The 26,458-nt window shown below is 40.0% G+C and overlaps 1 protein-coding gene across 4 annotated transcripts in view; it reads left to right on the top strand.

The window, feature by feature from the left end:
* Positions 1–4,596: 4,596 nt before the first annotated feature.
* cracd (capping protein inhibiting regulator of actin dynamics) overlaps positions 4,597–26,458 on the top strand; it is a 65,685-nt gene continuing 43,823 nt past the window's right edge. For 2 of the 4 annotated variants that reach the window (XM_061888116.1, XM_061888115.1), the window contains exons 1-2: positions 4,597–4,734; positions 7,815–7,979. In XM_061888116.1, the coding sequence (XP_061744100.1) occupies positions 7,856–7,979 (124 nt within the window). In that variant the 5' untranslated portion in view covers positions 4,597–4,734; positions 7,815–7,855. Of the gene's footprint in view, positions 4,735–7,814; positions 7,980–26,458 lie in introns of those variants that run through there. The other 2 variants (XM_061888118.1, XM_061888117.1) reach the window with 1 other exon arrangement.

The following is a 26,458-nucleotide window of genomic DNA, read 5'->3' as shown; positions in this document are numbered from 1 at the left end:
CTAGCAGAGTAGTAGATTTTAAAAGAAAAACTTTTATAATTGTAAAGGACAATGTTTTATCAACTGATCGATTAAATGTGTTTTAACTATTAAACAAACCAAAAATATGACTTATTTTATCTTTGTGAAAATATTGGACACAGTGTGTTGTCAAGCTTATGAGATGCGATGCAAGTGTAAGCCACTGTGACACTATTGTTCTTTTTTTTTTAATTTTTATAAATGTCCAATGATAATGTCAATGAAGGATTTTTAATCACTGCTATGCTGAAATTATAACTAATATTGATGCTGTTGTTGATAATATTCATTTTTGTTTCACTACTTTTGGTTTGTTCTGTGTCGTGTTTGTGTCTTCTCTCAATTGCTCTGTTTATTGCCGTTTTGAGTGTTGCTGGGTCAGGTTTGGTTTTGGAATTGGATTGCATTGGTATGGTATTGCTGTCTTTTGTTTTGTTGGATTGATAAAAAAATAAATAAATAAATTAGAAAATTAAAAATCGATAAAAAAAAAAAATGAGAATCAATTCTGAATCGCACAACGTGAGAATCGCGATTCGTATTCGAATCGATTTTTCCCCACACCCCTGTATATATATATATATATATATATATATATATATATATATACACCCCTAATATATATATATATATATGTATATATATATATATGTATATATATATATATGTATATATATATACATATATATATATATATATATATATATATACATATATATGTAGGTGTGGGAAAAAATCACAAGACTACTTCATCTCTACAGATCTGTTTCATGAGGGGTTCCCTCAATCATCAGGAGATCTTAATGGAAGCATTCACATACAATGGTTTATATAGGGCACAGAGTGGGTGGGTACAGGCAGGCGTAGGGTGTGGTGATTGGCTCATGTGTTACCTAGGAGGTGTTTCCGTCTGTGGCGGCATGTTGAAATGATTTCACTGCGCTTGTTGAGGGATGATAGATCTGGATGATATATAATAAACAGTTTCTCTTTTAAGCATAGGTTGCATCTTTTATTACCACTGTTGTAAGGTGTGCTGGATGCAAGAATTTGCCATGTTATTGAATATTCAACATTATTGTCTTTGAGGTTCCAAATGTGTTTGCTGAGTTCTGTAGAATTCTGCAAAGTCTGGTTTCTAAAGGAGGCGTTGTGATTATTCAATCTTGTTTTGAACGCTCCTTCGGTTAATCCTACGTACGTGTCGGATGTGTTAATGTCCTTGCGTATTTCCTTTGCTTGGTAAACGACTGATGTCTGTAAGCACCTTCCGTTGAGAGGGCAATCAGGTTTCTTGCAACAGTTACATTCATTATTGGTTTCAGAGTCGTTTAGTCTGGGAGTAGGCAGTCCTTTTGCAATTGCTTTGTTGTGGTTTGAAATGATTTGTTGCATGTTATTCATACAGCTGTAGCTCAATTTAATGTTGTTCTTGCTGAATATTTTTCTTAGGGTGTTGCCTTTGGGGAAGTGTTTGTCGATCAGAGTGAGGAACTTGCGGCCGATGTTGGTTGAGACGTCTTTGCTGAATGGCGGATTGTACCAGATGATGTTGTTTCGTTTTCTGCTCTTTTTTGGTTGGTTTCCTGGAGTGGGTTCATAGGTGAGGGTGAAGTTGTATCCGCTTTCATCAAGTGCTTTCTGGTACGGGGGGGGGTTGCTTGGTCGAATTCAGCTTTGCTAGATGACAGCATCGATAGCCTTTTATTAATTCCAGTAGGTATTCTTTTCGTGGTGGTGGGTGGGTGGTTGCTGTCATGGTGCACGTATTGGAGTGTTGTGTTGGGTTTCGTGAATGGTTGGTAGCTGTTATTTCTCAGGTTGAAAGTGACGTCGAGGAAGTTGACGGTTTGCTTGTTGGCTTCAATCGTGATCCGTAGGCCGTTTTCTTTGAAGATTTGGCATATGCGCTTCTTGGTGTTCTCGCTGCTCCTTGGCGAGGCGCGGCACACTGCCAGTCCGTCATCACGGTAAATACCAAGGTTCAGGTTGAGGCTAGCAAGCTGGGAGAGGAGGAAACTCCCAACGAGTTCGCACATTTCTGCTCCGTCAAAACTCCCCATAATAACGTCAAATGTTGAATTGTTCTTTTTTTGCCATGGTGTATTGTTGTGGATGAGTATGGAGTTCTTTGCGCGGATGATGATGTTTCTTTCGTTGCCTGTGATTGAGTCGTAGTCCGAGGCGAAGTTTAGTGCTTGGGTCAGTAGGTCTTGCGTGATGGAAGGGTAAAATTCTTCGATGTCGAAGGAGATAAAGTTGTGTTGTTGTTTGTCTTGGATGTTGTTAAACCATTTGATTACTGCTGCTGTATTTCTCCATTGGTTGAGTGGTGTTTTGTCCTTGATTTTTGCGTTGATTCTATCCAGGATTATTTTGCTGATTTTTCCTATTTCGGATTTAGTTGGGTTTATTAGTCGGCATGTTGGGTTATTTGCGAAGTTGGGTTTGTGGTCCTTCAGTGTGATGAAGGCTTCTTTGTTGGCTGTGGCGTCCACCATGTCCTCAATGTCCAGTTCGGTTGCGATCCGCTTGTTTTCCAGGTGGATGTTCTGTAAAGTGTTGGGTTGCGCTTTTTTGTATGATTTGGTGATGCTTTTGTCCAGTAAAGAGTTATGTTCTGGTATGTCCATTCTGTAGAAGTTTGTGGTTTTATCGGTGGCTATGATGAGGTTGCTTACTTTCTTGATGCGCTCCGTGTCATTTTTCAGCTTGGTGAGGAATGGGTTGCGGGCTGGCTTAAATTTGACTGATTGTATCATTTTGAGCATGTCGTTCTCAAAGTCCTTTAATTCCTTGACTGTGGGTGGGTTCTTGGTAGATTTTAATCCGTAAGTTTCCTTTTGCGTTCCTTTTGTTTCAGGGTGGAGGAAAAAGTGTGCTTTCCACCGCATCCTTCTTAGGAAGTGTTCCGTCTTTTCTATGAGTCTTTGCTTGTAGTCCTTCTGCGCGGGTATGGGAATGTTCTTCGTGGAGTAGTCGATGCTGAACTTTTTGTCTCAACCAACATCGGCCGCAAGTTCCTCACTCTGATCGACAAACACTTCCCCAAAGGCAACACCCTAAGAAAAATATTCAACAAGAACAACATTAAATTGAGCTACAGCTGTATGAATAACATGCAACAAATCATTTCAAACCACAACAAAGCAATTGCAAAAGGACTGCCCACCCCCAGACTAAACGACTCTGAAACCAATAATGAATGTAACTGTCGCAAGAAACCTGATTGCCCTCTCAACGGAAGGTGCTTACAGACATCAGTCGTTTACCAAGCAAAGGTAACACGCAAGGACATTAACACATCCGACACGTACGTAGGATTAACCGAAGGAGCGTTCAAAACAAGATTGAATAATCACAACGCCTCCTTTAGAAACCAGACTTTGCAGAATTCTACAGAACTCAGCAAACACATTTGGAACCTCAAAGACAATAATGTTGAATATTCAATAACATGGCAAATTCTTGCATCCAGCACACCTTACAACAGTGGTAATAAAAGATGCAACCTATGCTTAACCTATGCCACAGACGGAAACACCTCCTAGGTAACACATGAGCCAATCACCACACCCTACGCCTGCCTGTACCCACCCACTCTGTGCCCTATATAAACCATTGTATGTGAATGCTTCCATTAAAATCTCCTGATGATTGAGGGAACCCCTCATGAAACAGTTCTGTAGAGATGAAGTAGTCTTGTGATTTTTTCCCACACCTACATATTGCGCTCTACCACGGTATCGAGCACTATTCTCTGGATAATCCAATTAAGACATATACATATATATATATATATATATACGGACAAACTTGTATATATATGTATATGTGTGTGTGTGTGTGTGTACACACCCCTAATATATATATATATATATATACATATATATATATATATATATATATATATATATATATATATATATATGTATATATATATATATATATATATTAGGGGTGTGTACACACACACACACACACATATACATATATATACAAGTTTGTCCGTATATATATATATATATATATATATATATATATATATATATATATATATATATATATTTATATATATATATACGCAGCTTGCTCTCTACTTTAAATTGTCCAAAAAGTACTTTTTCATCCCCCACCTGAGGTTGTGTGGTCGGACTAAAAGAAAAATTCCGTGACGTGGGCGGGGCTTGAGTCTCGGGGGGAGGAGCATGAAAATTAGGTGGCATGGACTGACAAGCTCTAATTTTCCAAAACATGTCCTGATAATGGTTTATTAAAGATTTAGCGTCGTTTGGGGGCGGCTGACACAAAAAAATCTTGGTCCATGACGTCATCAGCAGGCGGGGGCGTGACGTCATCAGGGGGCGGCCGAGCTGCCTGCAGCTTGCTTCGGTCCGGAGGAGGAGGAGCATGTGAGAGCGAGCGTCCTGCCGGCTCGGATAAGCCTTCCCTGACGGCTTCTGTCTCTGCGGCGCTCCCGGAACTGCGGTGACGCGGCACTGTCCCCGGGTCACACGGAGCTGATTGGGATCAACTTGCCGCTAGGACGCCACATCAGGTCCTGGCACTCCATGGCGCATAACACTTCCTCCATGTTCGTCACGGGAAAATGAGTTGCTGGCTACATTCTGTCAAGACGAGGGGGTTTACGCAGCTTGCAGGAGGGTTTGTTCTCCCGGGATGCAAACGGACTAATCTGGACCAGGCGTGAAGGTAGGAACATTTTTTTAATTCTTCGCTATCAAAATAGGAACAATCATAAACTACGACGTGGAAAAAACACAAATTTTCGGCATGAAACAAACAACACAAACTATGGCTTGGAACAAACAAAAAGGCGCATGAGGCAAAAAGACAACTTAGACAGAACTCTGGAAAACAAACAAAACTCACTAAACTGTGGCATGAATAAACAAAAGTTACTTGGCATGAGGGCTTCACGGTGGAAGAGGGGTTAGTGCGTCTGCCTCACAATACGAAGTTCCTGCAGTCCTGGGTTCAAATCCAGGCTCGGGATCTTTCTGTGTGGAGTATGCATGTTCTCCCCGTGAATGCGTGGGTTCCCTCCGGGTACTCCGGCTTCCTCCCACTTCCAAAGACATGCACCTGGGGATAGGTTGACTGTCTGTCCATCTGTGTTGGCCCTGTGATGAGGTGGCGACTTGTCCAGGGTGTACCCTGCCTTCCGCCCGATTGTAGCTGAGATAGGCGCCAGCGCCCCCCGCGCCCCCGAAAGGGAATAAGCGGTAGAAAATGGATGGATGGATACTTGGCATGAAAAAACGAGCAGCATGAAATATTGTGAAAGGAGCAATGTTGCCAGGCGCGCCCCGCCTCGCTGCAGGTCCGCCGGCCACGCCTCCTCACAGACCTCTCAAGAAAGAGCCATCATGTCAATCCTTTGGGGCGGTTTAGCTCGGTTGGTAGAGTGGCCGTACCAGCAACTTGAGGGTTGCAGGTTCGATCCCTGCTTCCGCCATCCTAGTCACTGCCGTTGTGTCCTTGAGCAAGTCACTTTACCCACCTGCTCCCAGTGCCACCCACACTGGTGTAAATGTAATTTAGATATTGGGTTTCACCATGTAAAGCGCTTTGAGTCACTAGAGAAAAGCGCTATATAAATATAATTCACTTCATTTCCTTTCCAAAGTTGCTCCGCCATGGCGATTCGGGGTGGCTTCCAAAGTGAAGCGGAGGAAGAAGGGCAGAGAGTATAAGAACTCGCCTCGCTGCAGGTCCGCCGGCCACGCCTCCTCACAGACCTCTCGGAGCCGGCGCGCTGCGCCTCGCTGCAGGTCCGCCGGCCACGCCTCCTCACACAATTTTTTTGCAAAAGTTGTTTCAAAATCGCCTTTTTTAAAATGCATTTATTTATTTATTTATTACTATATAAAAAAACATACTAGTCAAACAAAACCTCTGCCGTGTCTTTAATAAACACGACTGGGGACATTTCGCCGCTGCTACTCCGCCTCCGCTTGGGGTGGTTTCCTGTTGGCTCCACTATGGACGGGACTCTCGCTACTGTGTTGGATTCACTTTGGACTGGACTCTCACGGTTGTGTTGGATCCACCATGGATTGAACTTCCACAGTATCATATTAGACCCGCTCGACATCCATTGCTTTCGGTCCCCTAGGGCAGTAGTTCTCAAATGGGGGTACGCATACCCCTGGGGGTCCTTAAAGGTATGCCAAGGGGTACGTGAGATTTTTTTTTTAAATATTCTAAAAATAGCAACAATTCAAACATCCTTTAGAAATATATTTGTTGAATAATACGTCAACAAAATATGAATGTAAGTACATAAACTGTGAAAAGAAATAGAACAATGCAATATTCAGTGTCGACAGCTAGATTTTTTGTGGACATGTTCCAGAAATATTGACGTTAAAGATTTATTTTTGTGAAGAAATGTTTAGAATTAAGTTAATGAATCCGGATGGATCTCTATTACAATCCCCAAAGAAGGCGCTTTAAGTTGGTGATTACTTCTTTGTGTAGAAATCTTTATTTATAATTGAATCACTTGTTTATTTTTCAACAAGTTTTTAGTTATTTTTATACCTTTTTTTCCAAAAAGTTCAAGAAAGACCACTACAAATGAGCAATATTTTGCACTGTTATACAATTTAATACATCAGAAACTGATGACATAGTGCTGTATTTTACTTCTTTATCTCTTTTTTTTCAACCAAAAATGCTTTGCTCTGATTAGGGGGTACTTGAATTAAAAAATGTTCACAGGGGGTACATCACTGAAAAAAGGTTGAGAACCACTGCCCTAGTCCCCAACCACTGGGCCGTGGTTTGATCGGTACCGGGCCGCGGAATAATTTTTTATTCATTTTTATTAAAAAAAAAATAATAATAATAAAATAAAATATATATATATATATTTTTTTTTTTTTCACTAAACCAACATAAAAAACACAATATACAAATACAATTAGTGCACCAACCACAAAAAACTCCCTATTTCATGACAAAGAAAAAAAAAAAAGGACCCACCCGGACCGCGAGACAAATTATTAAGCGTTGACCAGTCCGCGGATACAAAAAAGTTGGGGACCACTGCTCGAGGGCCGCAGAAGATTTTTTTATTTAAATCAACATAAAAAACACAATATACACTTACAATTAGTGCACCAACCACAAAAACCTAAATTTTTCATGACAAAAACGTCCCTTTTTCATGACAAAGAAGAAAAAAAAAAAAGAAAAAAAGGACACCCCCCGCGGGCCGCGGGACAAATTATTAAGCGTTGACCGGTCCGGGGATACAAAAAGGTTGGGGGACCACTGCCCTAAGGGACCCGAGATCCCACTGGGTGTGAGTTTTCCTTGCCCTTATGTGGGCTCTATGATGTCGTTGTGGTTTCTGTTGTGGTTTGTGCAGCCCTTTCAGACATTAGTGATTTAGGACTATATAAATAAACATTGATTGATTGATTGATTGATTGATTGATTGACTTAGGCCTACTACGCCACTGTATTTTAAGGTTGGCCATTATAGTTTTCTGAGGTGGTGCTTGGTGGAAAAAAGTTTGCCAACCACCCTGAATATGTTTTAAGTTTATTTTATATTTGCTGAATAGGTTTGTTCCACAAAAAAAAGGAAAGAAAAAAAAACACAGACTACCTTGTGACAATCATGCACGTTGTTATTGTGCAATGTTCATTGATGCTGATGAGCGTAATGTTTGTTATTGTGTGCAATGCTTATGTTTTTTTAACCATCATCAGCTCACTGTGGACCCCCCCCCCCCCCCCCCCGCGCGCCCGCCGTGCAGCCACGCCCTCCCATCCCTCCTTCAGGCGCGTGCAGCTGTGCATGTTTCTTCTCCCCCGTCTGGCACGCGCATCATCCGCCTCGTCGTCCTCCTCATCTTCGTCGGAGGCATCGAAGAGACCCACTCGTGTGGCGTGGACCGGGAGGAAGGAACCGCCCGATCACCGTGAGTCTTCTCATTTCTGATGACGTTGTCACCCGCATCTCATCCGGCACTGACCCCGCACCGGCCATCCACCTCCATCCTCCTCCTCCCCCCCACGCACGCAGCCATGCCGTCGCGGGTGCGCGCCGCAGCCTGCTCGGTTGCCCCCCAATGCGCAAACGCCCCATATCAGCGGGCCTGGTTTTAACCCGATCGCGGTTTTTTTAATTTATTATTTTGTTTTTATTAACCGTCACGTCACGTTACATATACACAGTGAACGCCCCTGGGGTGGGCCACGTCCTTTGTTCTCCGTCTGCCTTTCTGATCGGAATGAAGTAGGCCATTTCCAGCGTGGATTGCACTAATCTGCCATCAAGGGGTGCCTATTGATCAGGATCTGTGTTGTCCTGCAGGCTAGATTAAGAGACAATGCGTCATTTTAGAGATAGCATGCAAAGAAGGGAGAAATGTGGAGCCCCCCCCCCCCCCACACACACACACACACTCACCACCACCCTGCAGAAATTAAATTTGGTTTTTTTAAATAGTTGTTGTCAATTTTGCATAGCTATCATCTAGCGCAGGGGTGTCAAAGTCATTTGAAATCGGGGGGGGGGCATGGAGAAAAATCTACTCCCAAGTGATAAAATCACGGCACGATAACGTAAAAATAAAGACAACTTCCAATTGTTTTCTTTGTTTAAAAATAGAGCAACCACATTCCGAAAAAGTACAAATTATAGCGGTATAGCTCGGTTGGTAGAGCGGCCGTGCCAGCAACTTGAGGGTTCCAGGTTTGATCCCCGCGTTGGCCATCGTAGTCACTGTCGTTGTGTCCTTGGGCAAGACACTTTACCCACCTGCTCCTAATGCCACCCACACTGGTTTAAATGTAACTTAGATATTGGGTTTCACTATGTAAAGTGCTTTGAGTCATTAGAGAAAAGCGCTATATAAATATATAATTCACTTCCAATTCATCTAGTGGACACATTTAAAACAGCGGTTTCTTCCGTTCAAAAATTAAATTTGTTTATTTTTTATTGTTTTTTGTTGTTGTTTTTTAATATTCAGGTCAATTCTGCATAACTATCATCTAAACCAGGGGTGTAAGGGGGGCGGGGGACATGGAGAAAAATTCACTCCCAAGTGGTAAAATCACGGCACGATAACTTAAAAATAAAGACAACAACAATCATAATGTTGTTGTTTTTTTACATTTACATGTTGCGGTTAACAGTATTCAAATACTGTTGTTATTTAACAGTATAAATAACAACAGTATTTGTTGTTATTTATACTCTCTGAATAAATTATGTGATAATGTTCAATCTGGTGCACTAACATCATGTGGTTTATTTACATTTTTTTTTTTACTTATGTAACATCATCTACAAATATACGAAGAATTGGTATTGTGACATTTAGTGGAGAGATTTAAAACAGCAGTTTCTTTCGTTCAAAAATTAGATTTTTGTAAATGTTTTCTTGTTTTTTTTTTTTTAAATATTCAGGTCAATTCTGCATTGCTATCATCGAGACCAGGGGTGTCAAACTCATTTTAGATCAGGGTAGGGGGGCACATGGAGAAAAATCTACTCCCAAGTGGGCCGGACTGGTAAAATCACGGCACGATAACTTAAAAATAAAGACAACTTCAGATTGTTTTCTTTGTTCAAAAATAGAACAACCACATTCCGAAAAAGTACAAATTATAATGTTGTTGTTGTTGTTTTTTTTACATTTACATGTTGCGGCCAATAGTATTCTATCTTTATTTGTCGTTATATATACTCGTTATTCATCACATAATTTATCACATGAACAAATTATGTGATAATGTTCAATCTGGTGCACTAACATCCTGTGGTATATTTTTATTTATTTTTTTACATATGTAGCATCATCTACAAAGATACAAATAATTGGTATTGTGACATCTAGTGGACACATTTAAAACAGCGGTTTCTTCCGTTCAAAAATTTAATTAGTTAATTTTTTATTGTTTTTGTTGTTGTTTTTTAATATTCAGGTCAATTCTGCATAACTATCATCTAAAGCAGGGGTGTCAGGGGGGCGGGGCACATGGAGAAAAATCTACTCCCAAGTGGTAAAATCACAGCACGATAACTTAAAATTAAAGACAACACAATCATAATGTTGTTGTTTTTTTTTTTTTTACATGTACATGTTGCGGTTAATAGTATTCTATCTTTATTTGTCGTTATTTATACTCTCTGAATAAATTATGTGATAATGTTCAATCTGGTGCACTAACATCATGTGGTTTATTTTCATTTATTTTTTACATATGTAGCATCCTCTACAAATATACAAAAAATTGGTATTGTGACATCTAGTGGACACATTTAAAAAAGCAGTTTCTTTCGTTCAAAATGTAGATTTTTGTAATTTTTTTTTTTTTTTTTTTTTAATATTCAGGTCAATTCTGCATTGCTATCATCGAGACCAGGGGTGTCAAACTCATTTTAGATCAGGGTGGCGCATATTTGTAACAGTGTTAAAGTTGTTTTATACGGACACCCTCAGTGTGACCTGTATGGCTGTTGACCAAGTATACTTGTGTGTGTGTAAAAGCCACATATATTATGTGACTGTGCCGGCACGCTGTTTGTATGGAGGAAAAGCGGACGTGATGGATTCTAAAGGCAGTACCTATAAGTCATGCCCCCAATATTTTTGTCTGGGTGAAATTCGGGAGAATGGTTGCCCCGGAGATTTTCGAAAGAGGCACTGAAACGCGGGAGCATCGGCAAGTATGCTTTTTAATGTCAATATCCGCTTCTGAGTTTCATTTTTTAAATATTTTCTGCTGGCGGTGTGACTCGGGATTTTTATCAATGAAAAAAATCTGCCTTGGCTCAGAAAAGGTTGAAAAAACACTGTTCTACAACAATAGAAATAATTGCTATTGCAACATCTAGTGGACACAAGTATTCTTTCATTCCAAAATTTCGGTTTATTTTTAAACTGAGCAAATTCATCCCGCAGGCCGGACAAAACCTGTTCTCGGGCCTAGTCCAACCTGATCTAGCGGGAGCGTGGGCGTGCTTGCTGGCATTTGAATTTGCATTTGGTTGCTGGTAATATATGTGCAAAACTGGTCCGGATTTAACTTGCAGCGTTATGGTCTTTTTCAGTGGTTTTCAACCTTTTTTCAGTGATGTACCCCCTGTGAACATTTTTTTCAATTCAAGTACCCCTGTCAGAGATAGTTTGTGACGAACACCAAGATGCAGAGATGCGGGCAGGCATTGAATAAGAAAACGTGATTTAGTTCAAACTAAACAAGAACAAACAAAAGGGGCACAACAAAAAGCGCGCACAAGCCGGATAACAAACAAAAGGAGCTTAGCATGGAAGATAGCAAAAACAAAAGGCTTAGCATGGAGGCTAGCATAAACAGAACAGGGAACAGAAGTCGTTACGTGTTGTACAAAGACAAAATAGGAAGCAGGGAACAAAAAACAGTAAGGTACAAACATCTAACGAATTATAGCTTACCGCTACGCTGCAACGACACGACACGACAGGACAGGAGCGACAATACAATACGGAAGCGACATGCAATACGTGACACGACAGGTAGCAACGACAAGTAGAACTGATATTGACACGACAATAATCCAGCCCTGACTGGAGGAGAAAACAGGTCTTAAATAGTACCTGGCTGATTGACACCAGGTGTGGCCAGGTACCAATCAGCCACAGCTGAGGGGACACAGCACTCAAGGAGACAAACAGGAAACAGAACCAAAATAAGAGTGCTGACAGGAACTAAAGACAAATGCAGAGGAACAACTAAGACCTAGGCCAAAACTGTCAGGGACAAGCCTGACGACCCCCTAATCAGAGCAATGCATTTTTGGTTGGAAAAAAAGAAATAGAGAGGTAAAATACAGCACTATGTCATCAGTTTCTGATTTATTAAATCGTATAACAGTGCAAAATATTGCTCATTTGTAGTGGTCTTTCTTGAAATATTTGGAAAAAAAAAGATAAAAATAACCAAAAACTTGTTGAAAAATAAACAAATGTGTGACAGTCTCTTGCCGTCGTTGTGCGGGTTCCACTGACCACCAAGGAAGGACATCTCTTTTACAGGTTTGACTCTTGTTTGTTTTGCAATGAAGAAAGTCTTTTGCGTCGTCGCCGCTCCCGCTGCTCGCTCCTCCGTGTCCTTCAGTCGGCCGCGTCGTCGTCTCTCGTGCGCTGCGGGTACTCCGTGTTCTCCACCTCCTTCTGCCTCGTTCTCTCCTCCTTCTCCCATTTTATACGTAGTTAGGAGATACATTCATTGCAATCCACGCACCTGAACTTGATTGTGGCGTCGCTCCCTGCACGCTCTGCCTCGCCGCTCGCTCGCATCCTCAAGCCTCCTTGCCGCCATCTTGGGCTGGGCTCCAGCGTGCCCTGCCGCTCCGTCGGACCGTCGTCTCCGCCTCTCCACAAAGTGATTCAATTAAAGATAAAGATTTCTACACACAGAATTAATCATCAACTTAAAGTGCCCTATTTAGGTATTGTAATAGAGATCCATCTGGATTCATGAACTTAATTCTAAACATTTCTTCACAAAAAAAGAAATCCTTCACATCAATATTTATGGAACATGTCCACAAAAAATCTAGCTGTCAACACTGAATATTGCATTGTTGCATTTCTTTTCCCAGTTCATGAACTTACATTCATATTTTGTTGAAGTATTATTCAATAAATATATTCATAAAGGATTTTTGAATTGTTGCTATTTTTAGAATATTTTTTAAAAATCTCACGTACCCCTTGGCATACCTTCAAGTACCCCCAGGGGTACGCGTACCCCCATTTGAGAACCACTGGTCTAGTTATGTAATACTCACAGTTGCACCGATTGTTATGACGTAAATCCTATATCGAGCAGGTGTTTGTTTGCTTGCAGCGGTGCACAACCATCTGCACCTTGCAGGCAGCTATCGAGCGATGCTGGTTCCATTTTTCTTCATAAGAGGTCATGTGACCATCCGGGCGTAATATTTAAAGGCCTACTGAAACCCGCTACGACCGACCACGCAGTCTGATAGTTTATATATCAATGATGAAATCTTAACATTGCAACACATGCCAATACGGCCTTTTTAGTTTACTAAACTAAAATTTTGCGTTAAGTATCCTGTTGAAAACGTCGCGGTATGATGACGCGTGCGTGTGATGTCACAGATTCAGGCGAACATTTTTTTCCAGCCCCGATCCCAGCTATAAGTCGTCTGCTTTAATCGCATAATTACACAGTATTCTGGACATCTGTGTTGCTGGATATTTTGCAATTTGTTCAATTAATAATGGAGACGTCAAAGAAGAAAGATGTAGGTGGGAAGCGGTGTATTGCGGCCGCCTTTAAGCCTTTAGCAACACAAACACAGCCGGTGTTTCCTTGTTTACATTCCCAAAAAATGACGTTGAAACTTTACTATGGAACAGAGCGGTCAAGCGAACATGGTTCCCTACCACATGCTAATACGGTCTTTTTAGTTTACTAAATTAAAATTTCACGTTAAGTTTCCTGTTGAAAACGTTGCGGTATGATGACGCGTGCGCGTGATGTCACGGATTGTATCGAACATTTTGTTCCAGCCCTGATCCCAGCTATAAGTCCTGTGATTTAATCGCATAAGCACACAGTATTCTGGACATCTGTGTTGCTGAATCTTTTGCAATTTGTTCAATTAATAATGGAGACGTCAAAGAAGAAAGATGTAGGTGGGAAGCGGTGCATTGCGGCCGCCTTTAGCAACACAAACACAGCCGGTGTTTCCTTGTTTACATTCCCAAAAAATGGCGTTGAAGCTTTACTATGGAACAGAGCGGTCAAGCGAACATGGTTCTCTACCACATGTCAATACGGTCGTTTTAGTTTACTAAATTAAAATGTCACGTTAAGTTTCCTGTCGAAAACGTCGCGGTATGATGACGCGTGCGCGTGATGTCATGGATTGTAGCGAACATTTTGTTCCAGTCACGATCCCAGCTATAAGTCCTCTGCTTTAATCGCATAATTACACAGTATTCTGGACATCTGTGTTGCTGAATCTTTTGCAATTTGTTCAATTAATAACATAGACGTCAAAGAAGAAAGATGTAGGTGGGAATCGGTGTATTGCGGCCGCCTTTAAGCCTTTAACAACACAAACACAGACGGTGTTTCCTTCTTTACATTCCCAAAAGATGACGGTGAAGCTTTACTATGGAACAGAGCGGTCAAGCGAACATGGTTCCCTACCACATGTCAACCGGCAGGTTACGGTGAGAAAATTGTGGTTTGAAGTCGCCTCTTACCATAGACATGAGCGGAGAGCTTGCGTCGTTCGTCGTGCACCTGTCAAAGAGGCAGCTGCGGACTCTCTTGCCTCCTCCGACCGGCCGTCCCCGAACGTGGGATTCTTCCACCGTGGAGGAGGGGAGAAAAAAAAATTCTCAGCCCGGCCCCAACGGTTGCCTTCGCTTCGCCTCGTCGAGAAACGTGGCTTCCCTCAAAGACACTGGCAGTCACCACACCCGAACATATAATCTCACTAAAACACTAGTAACACAATAAGCAGATAAGGGATTTTCCAGAATTATCCTAGTAAATGTGTCTAATAACATCTGAATCTCTCCCATTGCCCTCGTCTTTTTTTTCTTTCTAGTCCTTAACTCTCACTTTCCTCATCCACAAATCTTTCATCCTCGCTCAAATTAGTGGGGAAATCGTCGCTTTCTAGGTCCGAATCGCTCTCGCTGCTGGTGGCCATGATTGTAAACAATGTTCAGATGTGAGGAGCTTCACAACCCGTGACGTCACGCGCACATCGTTTGCTACTTCCGGTACAGACAAGGCTTTTTTATTAGTGACCAAAAGTCGCAAACTTTATCGTCGATGTTCTCTACTAAATCCTTTCAGCAAAAATATGGCGATATCGTGAAATGATCAAGTATGACACATAGAATGGACCTGCTATTCCCGTTTAAATAAGAAAATCTCATTTCGGTAGGCCTTTAATTCCCCTCAGCTTGCCTTTTGATGCTGACATCCCCTGAACGGACGGAAATATTATTTCCTGGACAAATATGCATTTTGAGTACTGAGGAAGTGTAGTGTGGTTTAGGAAATTGATGTGGGAGTTTAGCTGTTGTCGCATGTGGTCCATTTGTGTGGGCTGCAAATAATAACAGCAATACTTACAGAGAAGGCCTCCAAGCCTCATGAAAGTGAGCCTTTCATTATGTGTGGTAAAACCATTCATTCAGTTCAGCCACCACAAGCGTCTTAGAGTAGCTATTGCTCTTAATCAGTTGGGATTTTGCCCCTGAACAACAATTCTAGACCAGTGTTTCTTAGCCATAGGGCTTTTCGAACGCAAAATACGCTATATTGCCAAAAATATTTGGCCACCTGCCTTGACTCACATATGAACTTGAAGTGCCATCCCATTCCTAACCCATAGGGTTCAATATAATGTCGGTCCAGATTTTGCAGCTATTACAGCTTCAACTCTTCTGGGAAGGCTGTCCACAAGGTTGGGGAGTGTGTTGATAGGAATGTTCTAACATTCTTCCAAAAGCGCACTGGTGAGGTCGAGAAGGTTCTAATTCATCCCAAAGGTGTTCTATCGGGTTCAGGTCAGGACTCTGTGCAGGCCAGTCAAGTTCATCCACACCAGAGTCTGTCATCCATGTCTTTATGGACCTTGCTTTGTGGATAGGTGCACAGTCATGTTGGATGAGACTGTTCCGACAAGGTTTAGAGCATGGAATTGTCCACAATGTTTTGGTATGCAGGAGCATTTAAAGTTCCTTTCACTGGAACTAAGGGGCCAAGCCCAACTCAATCAATCAATCAATGTTCATTTATATAGCCCTAAATCACTAGTGTCTCAAAGGGCTGCACAAACCACAACACAAGCCACTACGACATCCTCGGTAGGCCCACATAAGGGCAAGGAAAACTCACACCCAGTGGGACGTCGGTGACAATGATGACTATGAGAACCTTGGAGAGGACCACATATGTGGGCAACCCCCTCCTGAAAAACAACCCCACACCATAATTCCTCCTCCACCAAATTTGACACTCGACACAATGCAGTCCGAAATGTACCGTTCTCCTGGTGACCTCCTAACCCAGAGGGGTCCATCTGATTGCCAGATGGAAAAGCGTGATTCATCAGTCCAGAGAAGGCGTCTCCACGCTCTAGAGTCCAGTGGCGACGTGCTTTACACCACTGCATTCGACGCTTTGCATTGGACTTGGTGTTGTATGGCTTAGATGCAGCTGATCGGCCATGGAAACCCATTCCATGAAGCTCTCTGCGTACTGTACGTGGGCTAATTGGAAGGTCACATGAAGTTTGTGCAGAAAGTCAGCGACCTCTTTTGCACTATGCGCTTCAGCATCTGCTGACCCCTCTCTGTCAGTTTACCACTTCAAGGCTGAGTTGCTGTTCCCAAAGTCTTCCATTTTCCTATAATAAAGCCGACAGTTGACTTTGGAATATTTAGGACCGAGGAAATTTCACGACAGGTGGCATCCTATGACAGTTCCACGCTGGAACTCACTGAGAGCGGCCCATTCTTTCACAACTGTTTGTAGAAACAGACTCCATGCCTAAGTGCTTGATTTTATTATATTCTGGTCATTTGGATGGTTGGCCAAATACTTTTGGCAATATAGTTTTATATATTTTTCTCAGCTGTGGTTTGTACGGTATTCAGTAATACACTTTTCCACCACTTTTGGCAGAAATGATGACATCAAAGAAATAGCAAGCAGAGCTAAAGTCATTTAGAAGTTTCTTAAGCGCAAAAATTATGACTAAAATGGTGCTAGTGTATTTTATTGACAGATTTGGTAGGCAACCTATTAATTCTTAATTTAGTTTATTATATGATTGCATGTAAATATATGGTTGGTACTTATTTTTCCAATCAACCTTACAAAAAGCCTAAGGGTTATGTGTTAAATAAATAATAATCTTTACTATAAACACTGGTTCCTTATTAGTGAATACAATGACATTTAGGAGTAAGATTAATAATTCAGTATTAATATTTGAGTGTTCTCCGGGCCCCCCTGTAGGGGTCAAAAAGGTTAAGAACCCCTGGTCTGGGCAGTTTGACACACATCAGACAAAAATGGCAGTGCATCATCACAGAAAAAAAAAACCAAATAACAATTACATGCAATAAAAATCTTTGAATTTGCACGTTTATTTACGATTTTTGTATGTAAGTATGTCGCCAATATGATGCTGCCAGATATATTATTATACACCACGAGCATCATCTGCTCAGATCCAAATAATAAGTGCTAAATAGCGTGCGCAAACTGTAGAATATTAGGGCGTGTGTTGTGGTTGATCTACTAAGACTGCATGTACAATTGATAACAAGTGCAAAAGTGGTGCCGAACGCCCCTATTTAAAAGACGTTTCTGCATGTCACCATGGAGACACCCATTTCCCTCCACACTTATAGCATGATGTGGTGCAACCTGTGGCGTTTTGTCATGTTGTTGCCATGCAGCACACAAATGGAATTCGTACTACCTTTTCCAGGTGGTGTATAAGCGCGATCCAAACCACAGAACCTATTTTTTGCATGCTTCATGTGTTTTATGGAGGATGCCTGTGCGTGACTTAGTTTAACATAGGGAGACTGGTGCAGTCTCCACACGATCCTTGACAGAATCGGGTCATGGTCCAGTGGCATGGAGTCCAAGAAGACTGGGGACCCTTTTCTGCTGCAGCTTTCTTCCGCCTTCGCAGCCTTTGTGGCAGTTCTTAAATCTACCGTCTTCCGCCTGCTCCGCCGTTGAGGTCTTCACCGTATCCCTGGCTAGGGGGCAGTCAGGTATTAGGCCTTTGCCAAGGGCCACCTAGGGTAAGAGTAGTAAAGGGGTTAACCTCCTAGTGCCCCAAAACCCCAAAGATGCACTTTCATGTCATGCCCAGGATACAAACCCTCAAATTAAAAGACATGGCACACAACAATAACAATTTCAAATGGCAACTTTCTGCCTTTAAAGGCCTACTGAAATGAGATTTTTTTTATTTAAACGGGGATAGCAGGTCCATTCTATATGTCATACTTGATAATTTCGTGATATTGCCATATTTTTGCTGAAAGGATTTAGTAAGGAACATCGCTGATAAAGTTGTCAACTTTTGTTCACTAATAAAAAAGCCTTGCGTGTACCGGAAGTAGCAGACGATGTGCGCGTGACATCACGGGTTGTGGAGCTCCTCACATCTAAACATTGTTTACAATCATGGCCACCAGCAGCGAGAGCGATTCGGACCGAGTAAGCGACGATTTCCCCATTAATTTGAGCGAGGATGAAAGATTTGTGGATGAGGAAAGTGAGAGTGAAGGACTAGAAAAAAGAAAAGAAAAAAAAGACTAGAGGGCAGTGGGAGCGATTCAGATGTTATTAGACACATTTACTAGGATCATTCTGGAAAATCCCTTATCTGCTTATTATGTTACTAGTGTTTTAGTAAGATTATATGGTCGTACCTGTACAACCTGAAGGTCGGCCCCGCACCTTTCTTCAGCACCAGTCGACGGGTGGAGGCGATACTCATCTCTGCCCTTCGCAAGGGACCCTCTTCGAAACACGATCTTTCGAAATGATCACTGCATAATACACTGTACTTTGTGTGTGTGGTCCAATCCAACCGAGTTCGCTTGACGTCTCTGTTCCATAGTAAAGCTTGACTGTCATCTTTCGGGAATGTAAACAAGGAAACACCGGCTGTGTTTGTGTTGCTAAAGACAGCCGCAATACACCGCTTCCCACCTACAGCTTTCTTCTTTGATGTCTCCATTGTTCATTGAACAAATTGCAAAAGATTAACCAACACAGATGTCCAGAATACTGTGGAATTTCGCGATGAAAACAGGCTACTTATAGCTGGGAACGGTGCTGGAACAAAATGTCCTCGACAATCCGTGACGTCATGCGCACGCGTCATCATACCGAGACGTTTCACCAGGATATTTCGGAGCACAATTTAAAATTGTAATTTAGTAAACTAAAAAGGCCATATTGGCATGTGTTGCAACGTTAATATTTCATCATTGATATATAAACTATCAGACTGCGTGGTCGGTAGTAGTGGGTTTCGGTAGGCCTTTAAGAAACACTTTAAAGAAATCAAGAACATAGATTGTTGCAGTTAGTATCATTTTCATTTTTCGATCAAGTAAAAACTACGGAAGATCTCAATTCTGAGGAAAATAAATATGGAATTACCCTGTAAATGTTTATTTCCAAAGCAAACACCTGCGTCAGACTAAATTAGTTACTTAGTCTGCAATTTAAAAAAGGGTGTTCACACCTTGGCAAGATGTTGCAGCAGGTGGATTGACATAAATCATGACTCCGATACGAGAGATGTCGATTGAAACAAAAGGAGAGGATTATCAAACTTCATCAAGAAGGTCAACTTTCATGAAATGTTGCAAAACGTGTTGAATGGTCGAGTGTGTTCAAAATCTGGACCGAGTACAAACAAAACGGGAAGGTTCTAAAAGCCAAGCGTACCGGTAAAACCGAGGAGACCATCAAAGTATCAAGACAGTGCACTTAAAGCAATATGTCTTGAAAACAGAAAATGCAGAGCGAAACCAATGAAGAACGAAAGGGTTTACATTGGTTTCACCGTCTGTGACCCAACTGTAAGAAAGCTTCTAAAGGAATTGGGATTTAAATCTGGAAAAGCTAAACAAAAGTCGTCATTAACACCTAAACCAGGGGTTTTAAACGTACGCCCCCCGGGCCGGATCAGGCCCACAAACAGATTTTATACACATGAGACGCGTTTTATTTTATTTTGAACGAAAGAAACTGCTGTTTGAAATGTGTCCACTGGATGCCGTAATAGCAATTCTGTTAGGCAAGCAAGAGGCACACAGTAAAGGGGTACTGTGGCTCCTCCTCCTCGAACCACATGAAACTTAAAACCTGCCGTTTTATGTCTTCTGCTTCGAACACGTCGTCATTTGTCACCCTCGTTCCCCCAAAATGTCCCTGTCAAACACCAGAGAAGTGAACTAAATCCTTTTGAATAGTTTTTACCTCCATTTCTTATGGTTTGTTGATGTGGACGACTTTCTCTGTCGCCGCTCGGGTTCCACTGACCACCCAGGAAGGACATCGCTTTTGCACAAGGTTTGACTCTTTTTTTTCAACAAAGCTTTTACACAGCTGGAATCGCTCTTTCAGCTCCTCTCCGCTGCTCGCTCCTCGGTCGCTCTTTTAGCCGGCCGCGTCGTCGTCTCTCGTGCGCTGTTCTCTCTCTCTTTCGCTGCTGCGGCTCTTCGTCCGTCCTTGCAGGCTCTCTCCTCCTTCTCCCCTTTTATGCAGCATCAGGAGAAATGTTAATAGTTTCCCGGTGTGTGAGCCACGCACCTGAATTAGATTGCGGCGACGTCGCTCCCGGCACGCCCCGCCTCTCCGCTCCGCCGCATTCTCCGCCTCCTTGCCGCCATCTTGGGCAGGGTTGCTTCTTCCTCCAAACACGACGGGTTGAGTTTATACCAAAACGGATACATGGATGATACAGCAGAGGATTGGGAGAATGTCATGTGGTCGGATGAAACCAAAATATAACTTTTTGGTATAAACTCAACTTGTCGTGTTTGGAGGAAGAAGAATACTGAGTTGCATCCCAAGAACACCACACCTACTGTGAAGCATGGGGGTGGAAACATCATGCTTCGGGGCTGTTTTTCTGCTAAGTGGACAGGACGATTGATCCGTGTTAAGGAAAGAATGAATGGGGCCATGTATCGTGAGATTTTGAGCCAAAACCTCCTTCCATCAGTGAGAGCTTTGAATGGTTGACCAAATATTTATTTTCCACCATAATTTACAAATAAATTCTTTGAAATTCCTACAATGTGAATTCCTGGATTTTTTTTTCACATTCTGTCTCTCACAGTTGAAGTGTACCTATGATGAAAATTACAGACCTCTGTCATCATTTTAAGTGGGAGAACTTGCACAATCAGTGGCTGACTAAATACTTTTTTGCCCCGCTGTATTTATGTTTTCGATGTCACTGTGCATCTCTTAGGAGTCATTTTATGTGTTTTATAGTCATTTTTTTTATGTTTTAGAAGTTGTTTGTTGTGTTTAGGGCAGGGGGGTCCAAACTTTTTCCACTGACGACCGCAGACCTAAAAATCAAAGTATGCGGGGGCCATTTTGGTATTTTTCTTTTTTAAAAGCAATACAATAGTTGTTTTTTTACCTTTTTAGGCTTTCCTCAAGTTTGGTCCCCGGTCTCGAGAAGGGTCTCTGTCATAAAAATTTTAAAAATAAGTCATACATTTTTTTTTTTTTTTTCATTTAACGCTTGAATCTCGAGATCAACTTCAGGTCTTTCTGTCGTCATAAAAAAATGTTAGATATTGTATTTTATGTTTATGTCTTTTATTTTAAAACCCTTATTTATATGGCAAGCACACAACTTACGCAACATTTTCCCCCAAAACATTTCAAAGTCAAATATTTGACGTGAAGTAATTGGAAGCCTAAATAGGTCAATAACTAATAACAATAAAAAAAAGAATAAGTGTTAAAAATAAGCCAAATGTATATTTAATTTTTTTTTACTTTTAACGCTTAAGTCTGTAGATCTCTTGATTATAAGATTTTATAATTGTTTTCATACTTTTTTGTTAGTTTGAAGCCCTTTTTGTTTTGCACAAAATATGCAATATTATCCCTCCAAAATATTTGAAAGTGAAATTGTTCTAGTGAAGTAATTGGAGCCTTCAGCAGGTCAATAACAGTCCGCAGGGCGGCTTTGTGTTATTAGTGTCAACACTGCAACTTTTTCTTGTTACATGTCACTGTTTACTCTTTTATTACACTCTTTTATGGTTTAAACTTTTATTATAGTATTTTTTAACAAATTAGCTGGGGGCCACAAATGGCCCTCGGGCCGCACTTTGGACACGCCTGATTTAGGGAGTCATTTTAAATGTTTTAATAGTCATTTTAATGTGTTAAGTCATTTTATGCATTTGAGTTTCGCACAAGAGGTAGAACATCTCACTCTGTGTTTTCTGGAATCTCAATGGTTGGAATCTGCGCTTATGGATAATATACCAGTTACTATGGTAATCTAATTAATTACTATGGTGATCTAATTAGTTACTATGGTAATCTAATTAGTTACTATGGTCATCCAATTAGTTACCATGGTAATGTAAGTCACAGCAGCTCAGACGAGGCACCAAGCAGTGTGGATGGGGAGCGTTTCCACGGACGCGGAAGGAGATTTTCACAACAAAGTTCTAAAGCTTAGTGATGTATCAGATATATCGGATTGTAGGTGGGTTTATTTTGTACAGTTCGCGTTCACATTTCACTTTTTGTTGCACTTTTGTTGCGTTTCACTTGATGGTAAAATGTGTCGATCGTTCATATTTTGTCAATACTCAGTGTTTTATCCTTCATAGAAAAAAATAACATTCCATTACGTTTTTTAAGGCGGTCTGTCATAACGTTTTTAGCATTGAATCAGACATTATTGTGAGGTTTTGTGTTAGTGTTCCTAAAAATAATACCGGCCCCCAGACACATTTTTTTCTCTAAATAATTGCCCGGCAGGCCAGGAAAGTACCCGCACTCTTTTTTTTACGAAGCCACGCTGTTGTAACACTTGCTGAATTTGGCTTTTTATTGTCTTGCTGAAATAAACAGGGGCGTCCATGAAAAACACGGCGCTTAGATGGCAGCATATGTTCTTGCATAACCTGTATGTACCTTTCAGCATTAATGGTGCCTTCACAGATGTGTAAGTTACCCATGCCTTGGGCACTAATGCACCCCCATACCATCACAGATGCTGGCTTTTGAACTTTGCATCGATAACAGTCTGGATGGTTCGCTTCCCCTTTGGTCCGGATGACACCATGTCGAATATTTCCAAAAACAATTTGAAATGTGGACTCGTCAGACCACAGAACACTTTTCCACTTTGCATCAGTCCATCTTAGATGATCTGGGGCCCAGAGAAACCGGCGGCGTTTTTCTGGATGTTGTTGATAAATGGCTTTCGCTTTGCAAAGTAGAGCTTTAACTTGCACTTACAGATGTAGCGACAAACTGTATTTAGTGAGAGTGGTTTGCTGAAGTGTTCCTGACCCCATGTGGTGATATTCTTTAGAGATTTTTTTCGGTTTTTGATACAGTGCCGTCTGAGGGATCGAAGGTCACGGTCATTCGGTGTTGGTTTCCGGCCATGCCGCTTACGTGGAGTGATTTTTCCAGATTCTCTGAACCTTTTGATGATATTATGGACCGTAGATGTTGAAATACCTAAATGTGTTGCAATTGCACTTTGAGAAACATTGTTCTTAAACTGTTTGACTATTTGCTCACGCAGTTGTGGACAAAGGGGTGTACCTCGCCCCATGCTTTTTTGTGAAAGACTGAGCATTTTTTTGGGAAGCTGTGTTTATACCCAATCATGGCACCCACCTGTTCCCAATCAGCCTGCACACCTGTGGGATGTTCCAAATAAGTGTTTGATGAGCATTCCTTAACTTTATCAGTATTTATTGCCATCCTTTCCCAACTTCTTTGTCACGTGTTGCTGGCATCAAATTCTAAAGTTAATGATTATTTGCAAACAAAAAAAATGTTTATCAGTTTGAACATCAAATATGTTGTCTTTGTAGCATATTCAACTGAATATGGGTTGAAAATGATTTGCAAATCATTGTATTCCGTTTTTTATTTACATCTAACACAATTTCCCAACTCATGTGGAAACGGGGTTTGTAACACTTCTATAAGACTTTTAAAGTCATTTTGATAGTAGGCTATTATAGCTAAAATAGACACTTACATCATGTGTTGCCTTTATTATAACACTTATATACAGCTTTTAGGTCATTTTGATAGTAGGCTATTATAACTAATATAGATACTTACATTACGTGTTGCCTTCATTATAACACTTATATACGACTTTTAAAGTCATTTTGATAGTAGGCTATTATAGCTAATGTAGACACTTACATCATGTGTTGCCTTCATTATAACACTTATATACGACTTTTAAAGTAATTTTGATAGTAGGCTAATATAGCTAAAATGGACACTTACGTCATGTGTTGCCTTCATTATAACACTTACAAACGATTTTTAAAGTCATTTTGATAGTAGGTTAATATAGACACTTACATCATGTGTTGCCTCCATTATAACACTTCTACAAGACTTTTCAAGTAATTTTTATAGTAGGCTATTATAGCTAATATAGACACTTACATTATGTGTTGCCTTCATTATAATACTTATATAAGACTTTTAAAGTCGTTTTGATAGTAGGCTATCATAGCTAATTTAGACACTTACATCATGTGTTGCTTTCATTATAACACCTATTTAAGACTTTTTAAAGTCATTTTGATAGTAGGCTATTATAGCTAATGTAGACACTTACATCATGTGTTGCCTTCATTATAACACTTAAATAAGACTTTTAAAGTAATGTTGATAGTTGGCCAATGTAGCTGACATATACACTTACATTATGTATTGCCTTCATTATAACACTTATATAAGACTTTTAAAGTCATTTTGATAGTAGGCCAATATACTGTCGCTAATAAAGACACTTACATCATGTGTTGCCTTCATTATAACACTTATATAAGACTTTTAAAGTCATTTTGATAGTAGGCTATTATAGCTTATTTAAAGTCATTTTGATAATAGGCCACCATTTCAAGTCCCCCCAAACTTCCTTCCCTTTTTTTTAAATTGTGTTTTTTTTTCCAATTTGTCACAGTTTTATTATTATCATTTTTAATTTTGCAATTTTTTAAATATTTTTTATTCGACCCCTTTTACCGTATTGCTTTTGCACTATCTTGTGTAGCTCATTCATTGTTTATGTTCTTTGTTTGTTTTTGTTTTGTTTGTTGCTCTATGCTTTTTAACCTGTAAAGCACTTTGGTTCAATTTAAAATTTGTTGTAAATGTGCTATATAAATAGAGTTGCCTTACCTTGCTGTGCCTAGGCTAATATAGCTAATATAGACACTTACATCATGTGTTGCGCTCATTATAACACTTATATACGACTTTTAAAGTAATTTTGATAGTAGGCTAATATAGCTAATATAGACACTTACATCATGTCTTGCCTTCATTTTAGCACTTACATAAGATATTCAAAGTCATTTTGATAGTAAGCTATTATAGCTAATATAGACACTTACATCATGTGTTGTCTTCATTATAACACTTACATAAGATATTCAAAGTCATTTTGATAGTAGGCTAATATAGATACCATCATGTGTTGTCTTCATTATAACACTTATATAAGATTTTTAAAGTCATTTTGATAGTAGGCTATAATAGCTAATATGGACACTTACATCATGTGTTGCCTTCATTATAACACCTATTTAAGACTTTTAAAGTAATTTTGATATTAGGTTATTATAGCTAATATAGACACTTACATCATGTGTTGCCTTTATTATAACACTTATATACAGCTTTTAAAGTCATTTTGATAGTAGGCTATTATAACTAATATAGACACTTACATCATGTGTTGACTTAATTATAACACTTATAAAATACTTTTAAAGTAATTTTGATAGTAGGCTATTATAGCTAACGTAGACACTTACATCATGTGTTGCCTTAATTATAACACTTATAAAATACTTTTAAAGTAATTTTGATAGTTGGCTATTATAGCTAATATAGACACTTACATCATGTGTTGCCTTCATTATAACACCTATTTAAGACTTTTAAAGTAATTTTGATAGTAGGCTAATATAGCTAATATAGACACATCATGTGTTGCCTTTATTATAACACTTATATACAACTTTTAAAGTAATTTTGATAGTAGGCTAATATAGCTAATATAAACACTTACATCATGTGTTGCCTTTATTATAACACTTATATACAGCTTTTAGGTCATTTTGATAGTAGGCTATTATAACTAATATAGACACTTACATTACGTGTTGCCTTCATTATAACACTTATATACGACTTTTAAAGTAATTTTGATAGTAGGCTATTATAGCTAATATAAACACTTACATCATGTGTTGCCTTTATTGTAACACTTATATACAGCTTTTAGGTCATTTTGATAGTAGGCTATTATAACTAATATAGACACTTACATTACGTGTTGCCTTCATTATAACACTTATATACGACTTTTAAAGTAATTTTGATAGTAGGCTAATATAGCTTAAATGGACACTTACGTTATGTGTTGCCTTCATTATAACACTTACACACGATTTTTAAAGTCATTTTGATAGTAGGTTAATATAGACACTTACATCATGTGTTGCCTCCATTATAACACTTACACACGATTTTTAAAGTCATTTTGATAGTAGGTTAATATAGACACTTACATCATGTGTTGCCTCCATTATAACACTTC

Source organism: Nerophis ophidion, linkage group LG26 (genome assembly GCF_033978795.1).
Source record: "Nerophis ophidion isolate RoL-2023_Sa linkage group LG26, RoL_Noph_v1.0, whole genome shotgun sequence".
NCBI classification, from domain to species: Eukaryota; Metazoa; Chordata; class Actinopteri; order Syngnathiformes; family Syngnathidae; genus Nerophis; species Nerophis ophidion.
Note: the sequence above shows the minus strand (reverse complement) of the source record. Positions and strands in the feature narration are given on the sequence as shown.